The following is a 10,198-nucleotide window of genomic DNA, read 5'->3' as shown; positions in this document are numbered from 1 at the left end:
GGAGGACATTAGGAGAAGGAAAGGAAAAATGGGGGGGGGCGTTGGAGGGAGAGATGAACCATGAGAGACTATGGACCTGATAAACAAACAGGATTTTAGAGGGGAGGGGGGAGGGGGGATTGGTTAGCCCGGTGATGGGTATTAAGGAGGGCACGTACTGCATGGAGCACTGGGTGTTATACGAAAACAATGGATCGTGGATCACTACATCAAAAACTAGTGATGTATTGTATGGTGACTAACATAACATAATAAAATTAAAAAAAAAAAAAGAATACGTCAAGTAGGAGTCAGGCCATTTACATAAATTTAAAAAAGATACAACTTGTTTAAGGGTATATACCAAGCAGTAAAACTAAAATGAAAAGCAAGAGGATATGATTATCACCAAATTCAGGATAGTAGCTATCTCTGGGAAGGTACGTAGGAAGGAGGTATAATCAAAGTGGGATCATCAAAGCAGGATTGGTGGGGGTCTACTGTAGCTGGATATAATAGGATCCTTCTTTAAATGTACATTTTACACACTTCTGTGTGATATCTCTCACAAAAAATAAGCAGTGATCCTCACAGTCCTTTCCAACCCATGGAACCTACTGTCAGAATGATGTGCTGTTCACACTTTCAATGCCAGCTTCTTTGGCCATCAAATAAAAGGGGCCTGAACTTCTCAGCAGGTCTTGAGGGCTGCCATACTCTACAATCTTCCCATTGTCTAGGACCATTATCCTGAAACAAAGGAGAAAGAAAGGTCTTAGCAGCATCTTAAATCTGGGCCTTTATAAGAACAACCAGGACTAAGTCGTGGTATATTCATTCATGAAAGGCTACAAAGCAGTGAGAACGAATGGACTGCAGCTGTCTGCATTAACATGGGTGTGTTCCATATATAATGCTGAAGAATCAAGTAGTAGAATATACACAGTATAAGTCCATTTACATAAGTTTTTTTTTTTTTTTTTAAGATATACATTGTTTAAGGGAGCCTGTGGTCTCCAAACAGTTTCCAAGATTACTGACATTACCCCCATATTTAATGTACTGGGCCAGAGTTGGGAAGAAGCAGAAAACTTCTAGTCATGGTTCTGGGGCAGCTGCTGAGACCCAGTGTAGTTGAGAGGATCTGTGGCTGGGCCTCCACCTCCCCACACTCAGTTAATAATCATATACAATTGCCCATTTTACCCTCAGGTCCGTTCCCTTAACCCTGTTGGCTTTCATTAGTTTGGTGTATAATTGTGGACAAACTACTGGAACTCTCGGTTTCCTCCTCAGTAAAATGATGGTGGCTAGACCTTCAGTTGTGGGAGATCTTACGACGAATGCTATTCCTGTCGCTCAAGGGCTCAGTGGTGTCTGTCAAGCTCCGTCGCCACACTCACTTGTCACTGTCCATGATGGTGTGCAGCCTGTGAGCGATGGTGATGGTGGTGCAGTGGGAGAACTCCTTCTGGATGGTCGTCTGGATGAGGTGATCAGTCTCTAGATCCACGGCGGCCGTGGCCTCGTCCATGACCAGAATCTTGGATTTCCGAAGCAGAGCGCGGGCCAAGCACAGCAGCTGCCTCTGCCCTATGCTGCAGCCGAGGGAACAAGCTGAGCATTAGCCCCGATGGACCAAGGCCTAACGGGGTTATGTGCACACACGCACGTGCCCTGCTCACGTTCCAGATCCGACTTTTGAAAGCCCTACTCCGAAATTCCCCCAGAATTAACACCTAACAGAAGAGGCTAAGACGAGGTTTTCCAAACGCTCTCCTACCGCAGGTGCTTCATTTTAAAATTCCTATTTCTGGGCTCTGCTCTTCTCAAGCAGAATGGGGAGGAGGCTCAGGATGTATATTTTTAATAAGCACCCCAGGCAAGTTCCATGTTTAATGAGTTTGGAAAACCCTAGCCTGGGAACGGTTCTTTGCATCACTAGGTGATATCCCAGCACATCAACAGCAATTCCAAAGTAAGATGGAAGGCCACCAAGTTCACCGCAGCAGTATTTGACCTGACACCGTTAATATAGGGTGACACTGCATCAGAATGCCCCAGTGGCACTTCTTAGTGGCCTTAGCAAACCCATTCATTATTTTAATGTGTAATTCTAGTCTCAAGGCTAATTATTTTTTCAAGGCCTTCTGCCTTGATTAGAGACGTAGCTATCTAATGAACATGATGTCTTGGTGGGAGATGCAATGTATGTGGAATTCGAATATGCTTGTAAAATGCAAATCGCTTTAATTTGCTAAAAGCCAGTAATGAAGGCTGGACCTCTTACTTATATAAAGCAGCTTTGGGAAATGATGTGGAGGAAATATTTGGGAATTCGCTAATTGCTCTTTCCTGCTGTGGCCATTAGGTAACATATTAAACAGAGGGTGGCTAAAGTTCTGTAATTCTCCGTAAGAAAATTTCTGCAGGAGATGGGAAGTCACCCAAGATGAACTTCCAGTTTTCCTCTGTAGTGTCCACACAGAGACCAGGCAAAACTGTAGTTTGGTTGTACCTCACTCCTGCCTGGCCCTGGGGGGCTTTCTAGAACAGCCTGGGGCCCAGGTGCCAGTCTGGCTTTCAGCTGCTATCTCTCTCCACGTGACCCATCTCCCATCACTCACCAGAGAAATGGAAGCTTCAACACCTCCAACCCAGGTTTGAAATCAAGGCCCTGGTCATGCCATTTAGGTGTCCCCCAGCATGGACAGAGAAAGCGGGTAGGATTTGTTGTTTTCACAAACCAGACGTGTCAAGGCCCCCGTGTCACATCCTGCCAGAGGGGCCCACACAGCCCCTCACGGCTGCGTATTCGCTACGTGACGTTATTTTGTACACAATCAATACGTATTTGTGCTAAAGGGTCTTTTCCATAGGCCTAAAGACCCACTTACATCCTGCTTGTTCCTAGATCTGTTGCTGATGGAAAACAAACAGGATGGCATTCTATACCAAGGCTACACACTGAAGTCACCTGGGCCCCTGATTCAGTGGGTCTGGGGTAGGTACTGCCTGGGCTTTGGGATTTTTATATATTTCCCCAAGTGGTTCCAGTGTGTAGCCTAGTTAAGAATCCATGCTCTAGGTAGTGCTTCTCAAGCTGTAATGTACACACAAATCGCCTGGGAATCCTGCTAACGTGGAGATTCTGATGAGCAAGTCTAGAGTTAGAGTCTGCATTTATAACAAGTTCCCAAGGGAAGCCAGAGTTACTGGGCCTCCCTTCTGTTCTGAGCTTCCTCAGCTCAGGGTCCATGCCCTGCCTACCACTCAAAAGGCACCCAGGTCTGCAGGAATTCTATGATACCACGGACTACCTAGCACCAGGAACAAAGGGGTGCTTCCCCCCACCCCCTCCCACTGCCTGTGGGGGAAGTGGGTTATGAAATGTTACCTAAGGTTGTCACCAGCCTCTGTCACTTCGTGAGACAACCCAAGTTGCAGCCCAGACACAAAGGATTTGAGGTGAGCCAGCTCCAGGGCCTTCCAAATCTCCTCATCTGAGTGGTTGTTAAAAGGGTCTAGGTTCATCCTCAGGCTTCCAGAGAACAGGATGGGATCCTGCAAGTCAAGGGAGGAGGGGGGCTATTGAGGCTCATGACAAAAAAGGGTCTAGCAGTTTTTTGTGGCCAGGAGAAGGCAGATAGGACTGGCCTGAGATGCAAAGCTGGCTAGTTGTCAAGCTTTTGCCAAGTTTCCGCACTGAAGACTAGAGGGGCAGCCACAGGATTAAGAGGAGTTCTTGGTTTTGTTTTTCATTCTGAGATTCGTTTATGGATTTCCAAGTTTGCCTCAGCATATTTTAAGAAAGTAAGAGGAATGCTCCACACCCTCAAAAGAAACTCAGGCCATGGAAGTGAAGGGATCAGGGGTGGGCAGGGGAAGGGACAGTACAGTCATGGAAGAATTTATTAGGCTTTTGAAGAAGCTGGAGAAAAGATTACATCAAACTGAGTGAACACCAGACAAACCAAAACCACCCCCAGAGACTTGGCTATAAGAATAGAGGAGGAATGGTTCTAATTAGGACCCACATACGGCACCGCCCGCCCCCCACCCAAGGAGCCTCCAAGGCAGACCTTATTTGGTAGAGTCCAAAGAGGAAGCCAAAGGGAAGCCTTTTTTGCTGATGCACTAAGCGTTCAACTTGCTGGCAAAAACCTGCCGCAAATTCCCTCCGCTATCTTTTAACCGTATCAAATGGGGAGTATAAAGCTTAATGGTTTCAAGCTTCAGCAGCAAAATTGCTAATGTTGATTGCAAAGGTCTTGCTAACCCAGGATGGGCTATAGAAATGCTAAATAATCATCTGCTCTATTGGACTTCTGTTGTGTTGCTGCCACCTAGCGGTTAGACACTGGCAGTCACACAAGCATATCCCCACAAAATGCCAAAGTTATTTTTTAAGTTCTGGAAAGGATGTGTCTTAGGGAACTGGCTTAGGTGTCCCAGGTAGCCTGCAGAAATGACACTGATAACTGAATATACATCAAGAAGAAGATACATATGTTTCCTGCAGAAAAAGCTGTCCCCTGCCGCATGTACAGAGTAAGTTCTAGAGCTCACCTGGGGGATGATGGTCAGTTTCTCTCGGAGGTCATGGAGCCCAATGGAAGCAATATCTACTCCATCAATGATGATCTGGCCACCTGCAGCCTCTAGGATTCTGAAGAGGCCATTCGTCAAGGATGACTTCCCAGCTCCTGTCCTGCCGACCACACCAATCTGTAAATACAGTTCCTTTGCACATTAGTTCACCATGTACTTCTTTGGGGGGGGGGGGGAATGTAGCCTGGGGCATTCATAATCTCAGGTGGAAAGAGGAAGTGATTGACTACTTCATCTCTAAGATGTTCAACTGATTTTGGTTTTGGTGAGAAAAGTGCCCAGATGTCAGAAAAAGATGCCTTCTCATTCTACCTTCTCAATTGTTGGTTGATCAGAACTACAATGACTGTTGGAAATGGACACATCAGCAACTGTTGTTCTAATTATGACGACATTATAGTTTTAAAAAAAAATCTTTGTTTAGAAGTGAAGAAAAGGGAAGGATCAGGCCTCACATCAGTTGAGAACCTCATCAGCAGGACCTCAGCATCTTTACCCAGACTTTTTTTTTTTTTTTTTTTACACATTTCTACATTTTTACATCAGACCAAGTCCTCGGAGAACAGGAACCCCATAAGAAGGTGCAGGACTTTGTAGACCAGAGAACTAAGTCATTCCCTGCAGGAATCACCTCCACATTGCTGTTCTCACCAGTTCCTTCACTAGGCTGGGTGTTTCCGGACTTCCCCTCTACAGGTCATGGCCCTTACAGGAAATGAGCACCCATCAGCCAGAGGGGAAGATGCTGCTGCGCCCGGTGCCAGCAGGGAGACAGGAAGGGCTGAGCAGAAAACCCTTCCAGCCCCCGTCAGTCTGATCCCTTGTCAATATTCTGCCCCCTGGTGGTGGCACTGTGTCCCTGCACCTCCCCAGGGCCGAAGACTGCCCTGACCCTCTCATTCCATCCCGATGATGAAAGCCGAGTACAGCTGCTTTCCACCCCTGTGTCCAACTGTGTTCTGATCACAAGGACTCACGTTCAGGCCTTTCTTCCGCTCCACCTACCTTCTCCATGCTCCTGATGTCACAAGTGATCCCTCTCAATACAAGATCCAGCTCCGGCCGGTACCGCACTTGGTAATTGTTAAACCGGATCTCCCCTTTGCTGGGCCAACCTGGGGGGGGTCTCTTATCAGTCACCCAGGGTGCCTGGCAAAGAGACAGAAGAGAAGTGCTTTACATGGTGGCAACTCACTGAATAGTCCCCACAGGACTCATGTCACAGACTTCTGGATAGCAGTGTCCCAACCATCTGTGGGCATCTGCATCGACTAGAATGAATTAGACGAGTACTTCCAGAAGGTTCCTACCCTATTCAATTAAAGAAACTCCATTCCACGATGCTGCTCTGCGGACTTCCAGAATGAAGACACCTTTAACTTGGTGCATTCCAAGACCCGACCTCCCCCTAAACCATTTCCTATTCTTAAGTTTCAAGAAATTGGGTTAAATTAGAGCAAGGTAAACTTTAGGAGAACCTTTATGACTCCATGTGAAATCACTAGACAGGGTAAAGATGCTCTCTTGAAGGAAACATTTTCCTTTTGCCTTGTCCCCGGGTTCTTCTAATTCCTCCTTACCTCGTTTTCCACTTTTATGTACTCATTTATTCTTTCAACAGCCACAATGTTGGTCTCTATTTCTGACGTCATCCTCACTAGCCAGTTCAGGGTCTGTGTGATCTATAGAAAAACCAGAAGACTAAAGATCATCCCAGGCTCCGAAACCAACTCAATTGGTCAAACTGTAAGGTCAGTCCAGTGCCTACTTTGTACCTAGCACTACGCCAAGCTCTTGGAGAGGGCAAGGAAAAGTGTTAGTGACAATCCTCACCTCCTAGGGGGAGGCAATGAGACCAGTGTGATCTGGAAGACAATTAAGTGCGCAACTGTGTGATGCTCACATGAAAGACAACATGAGCTTGGAGGGGCTTGGGCTAACCCGGGGTTGGAGAAGCCGGCAGGTGGTAGAGTGGGACCAGAACTCCAATCTCCTGTCTGTAAACCTAATGTTCTTTGTGGAAGGAGTAGTGGGTGGCATTCTATAAATGGGGAAAGCATAAGAAGAGGCACAGGGTAGGAAAAGCCTTCCAAAAAGCTGCTTCCACTCTCTGCTCTCAACAAGAGCCCAACCCTCAGGGTGGAGCATTCACATGGACCCTCCTTTACCCCAATAAACTCCTACCTACAAAAATACGTCTAACCAGCAGTAAGAGGTTGTCAAAAGTCTGAGCCAGTCTAGAGCCTAGGGAATCTGTGGATTACTTAGAGGCAAGCTTCTTTCACACATAGACTTAGACCAGGGAGTTTTTGTTGAGCAAATGGTGGTTAAAAAGAGGGAGAGTACAGGATGTTGGAGAGAAGAGTAACCACTTTGTGTAGGTCGAACGAAATGAAATTGTTGATATTTGAATGTTTTTGTTTTCATTCAGTCTAACAGTTGTCTTTGCCCCATCTTCCTGAGGTCAATAAGCGTAAAAATGGGGGCGGGGGATGAAGGAGCAGTGGCACGAGGAGCTGACTAACTCTGGTGAACAACAGAGTCATTTTGGGTGCCCCACCATGATTGCCTTGGGCCTTATTAACTCCTAATGAACATAGCACCATACAGAACTCACTGGTAGTTATGTAAACCAATGTATTAGTTCCAAAGGTTATCATGAAAGATGGCCAAATGCCTCATTGAGCATCATTTACTGAATATTGATTGTAGTGCCAGCCACAATTTTGGACACTAGGAAATGTCTAACACGTACTGCCTCGTCATGCTAGGGATGCATTATATAGTTTTATTGGACTCTACCTTCTTTATTAGAATTAACTCTATTCTGTGATTTAAGAAAAACAAAAATAGAAGATATTCAAAAGACTTTCTGTTACTACTATATTATGGAAAAGAACTGGGGACGCCTGGCTGGCTCAGGTGGTGAAGCATGTGACTCTTGATCTCGGGGTCGTGCGTTTGAGCCCCACGTTGGGCACGGAGTCTACTTAAACTCATTTATTCTCTTGACTAGAAACAAGCAAAGAGGCAAAGAGAACTATCAGATTAAGTCACATTGAATTGCTTTCTTTTTTTTAAGATTTATTTGAGAGAGACAGTGAGTGAGTGAGAGAGAGAGTGTGTGTGCACACGAGTGTAGGGGGAGGGGCAGAGGGAGAGGGAGAGAGGATCCCAAGCCAACTCCACACTGAGCAGCACAGAGCCCAGCGCAGAGCTCTCTCTCACAACCCTGAAATCGCAACCTGAGCCGAAACCAAGAGTTGGACACTCAACCCACTATGCCACCCAGGCACCCCTCAGATTGCTTTCTTAACTCCCAAGGGCAACAGAATTTTTGTCCATTTTTCCAGATGACACTGGTACCTACTTAGCAAGGAACATGTCCATATGTTACACAATTAGTAAGAGACAGAGCCAGAGTTTGAACCTCAGTCTTACCTAGTCCCTCTGGATCTAGAAAGGAATCGAACACAACTTCTGTGGTATACTCTAGACTCAATTTAAGAATAAATGCATTAATTTAATTCCCAACCTTCAGACTCACATTAAGTGCATTGGACAGAACAAAGCCCACAGTGTCTCCACTTAGGGTATCTCTATAAATAACCATCATCAGGGATGAAAAGAAGACAATCAGGTTCCCAATCAGCTCCAGACGAACTGCAAGCCACCTGTAGGGCAACAGAACCAGACAGAAAAGGGTCACTGATACTCACCTCCTTACCTTAACCAGCAACCTAGGTGTTCATGGAACATTTTGAGAGGGATTGAGTTGGTTGGGCTGTGTTCTCACAAGATGCCTCAATTTGACTATACCATATGTTCCTAAAGTCTTTTAAATAAATTGCATTTTAAAAGGTACTAGAGAAGTTTGCTAAACTAAGGGAATCCTATGATTCAGTGTCTCCCATACTTGCCAAATCATAAGAATCATCTGAAGTAATTGTTAAAAATACAAAATTCATGCAAGAAAATTCCTAGACTCTTCCCCAGGAGATTGATTCAGGGAGCCTAGGGTGGAGTTCAGGAATTCACTTTTTCTTTCTTTTTTTTTTTTTTAAGTAAACTCTACCCCAGCATGGGGCTCAAACTCACAACCCCAAAACTGAGTGGCATGCTCTACCGACTGAGCCAGCCAGGCACCCCAGGAATCTGCATTTTTAAACAAATGTTCTAAGTGATTTCTTTTGATTAGGCAGGGCAAATAATGCCAGAGAATCCATTTGTAAGGTTAGAAAGTAAGCACCACATGAAGGTTCAATGTACCCTGATTTCATGATTTTATTTTTTAATTTTTAATTTTTTCATTCTTGGAAACTATCTAATAAAGTATCTTTACAATCAGAGTCCTGTCCTGACCTCTCCATGTTCCAGATAATACTGAGCATCATGAGTCTGCCTTTGACACTTTAAGAAAATGTGGAAGCCACTCAGGAATTTTCACTTCCTGAAAAAGACCTTCTTCGTTCAAGGACATATCACTTCTTGCCAATGTCTCATAATGTTGCAGAAATGAAGAATGCTCACCCTACCTGGGGATTCACCTCATAGGATATGAGCTTTCCATTTATGTCATCACTGGAGTGACGACTATGGAGTCTCTTCCCTCCACCCTCAGCTTCTTTCACCACCCTACGAAGAGTGTCCTGCCTATGGAGAATCTCACATCTGCTCTCAGGGATGCCAACCACGAATGCCCAGCTCACCCACCACTTGTTCTATACTTGGGATACCAAATGCTTATAGAGGTTATTTGACTTCCACCAGAACTCTCTGATATAGGTTGTGTTCTAGTCATTGTAAAAACAAAAAATGAGATTTTTCTTAGAAGGTCAAGGCATTTTACCTATAGCTTGGTAAATAGCATAGTAGGCACAGGGACCCAGTCTCTGACTCCAAAGCCCATACTTCTACTTACGTGACAGGCATGACTGGCCACAATGAAATTCACATCACTGGCTACACCTGCCCTCCCGTAGTTAATGTCAAACATGTAGAACCCCAAAGCGCATATTTGGGTAAATACCCTGGGGTAGCCTCACCTGTTAGAGGTAATCCAGGAGAAGACACATTTCTGGTTGGTGTCAATCCCCACCTCATTGTGTTTCAGAAATCGCTGCTGGTGCTCAAAGGCACGGATGACGGACAAACCTGACATAGTCTCACTGAAGTGAGAGTAGATTGGGGACCTGGTGACAGAGTCCAGACGTTTCAGCTGGCGGGAAGTGGCCACATAAAATATCTGGACCCCAAAAGTAAAGAGTCAGTCACATAATCATGTTGCATATGCAATACCTCTTCCTGGGTGGCCCTGACCCGGTGTCCTTCACCTTGATGGGCACAGCCCATATTTGAACAGGACAGAAGCCTCCAGCCTCACCTCTGGCTAGAGGAATGATGAGAGAGGCCCAAAGGAAGAGGTTGGTGGGGAACGGAAGACGATGAAAGTGAGACTATAACCACATGAGGAATTTTGTCAGCCTAATCCATATTCTCCCAAAAATCTGCATACATTGTCCAAGTGACAGTTTTTGTAGCAGCTAGAAAAATGGTCTCCAAATGGATTTTGTAAATTGCAGCTGGGACCTAAGGGCGTGGAAAGTGG

At 45.4% G+C, this 10,198-nt stretch overlaps 1 protein-coding gene across 1 annotated transcript in view; it reads right to left on the bottom strand.

Moving 5' to 3' along the window:
- Window positions 1-239: 239 nt before the first annotated feature.
- Window positions 240-10,198, bottom strand: part of ABCC2 (ATP binding cassette subfamily C member 2) — a 60,053-nt gene continuing 50,094 nt past the window's right edge. The window contains exons 25-32 of the mRNA XM_035027134.1: window positions 9,636-9,835; window positions 8,138-8,264; window positions 6,171-6,272; window positions 5,596-5,739; window positions 4,549-4,707; window positions 3,377-3,543; window positions 1,383-1,577; window positions 240-729 (exon numbers count right to left, since the gene is read on the bottom strand). Of these exons, the coding sequence (XP_034883025.1) occupies window positions 600-729; window positions 1,383-1,577; window positions 3,377-3,543; window positions 4,549-4,707; window positions 5,596-5,739; window positions 6,171-6,272; window positions 8,138-8,264; window positions 9,636-9,835 (1,224 nt within the window). The 3' untranslated portion in view covers window positions 240-599. The remainder of the gene's footprint in view (window positions 730-1,382; window positions 1,578-3,376; window positions 3,544-4,548; window positions 4,708-5,595; window positions 5,740-6,170; window positions 6,273-8,137; window positions 8,265-9,635; window positions 9,836-10,198) is intronic.

Source organism: Mirounga leonina, unplaced genomic scaffold (assembly GCF_011800145.1).
Source record: "Mirounga leonina isolate KUSES-001 unplaced genomic scaffold, KU_Mleo_1.0 Mir_114, whole genome shotgun sequence".
NCBI lineage: Eukaryota > Metazoa > Chordata > Mammalia > Carnivora > Phocidae > Mirounga > Mirounga leonina.
Note: the sequence above shows the minus strand (reverse complement) of the source record. Positions and strands in the feature narration are given on the sequence as shown.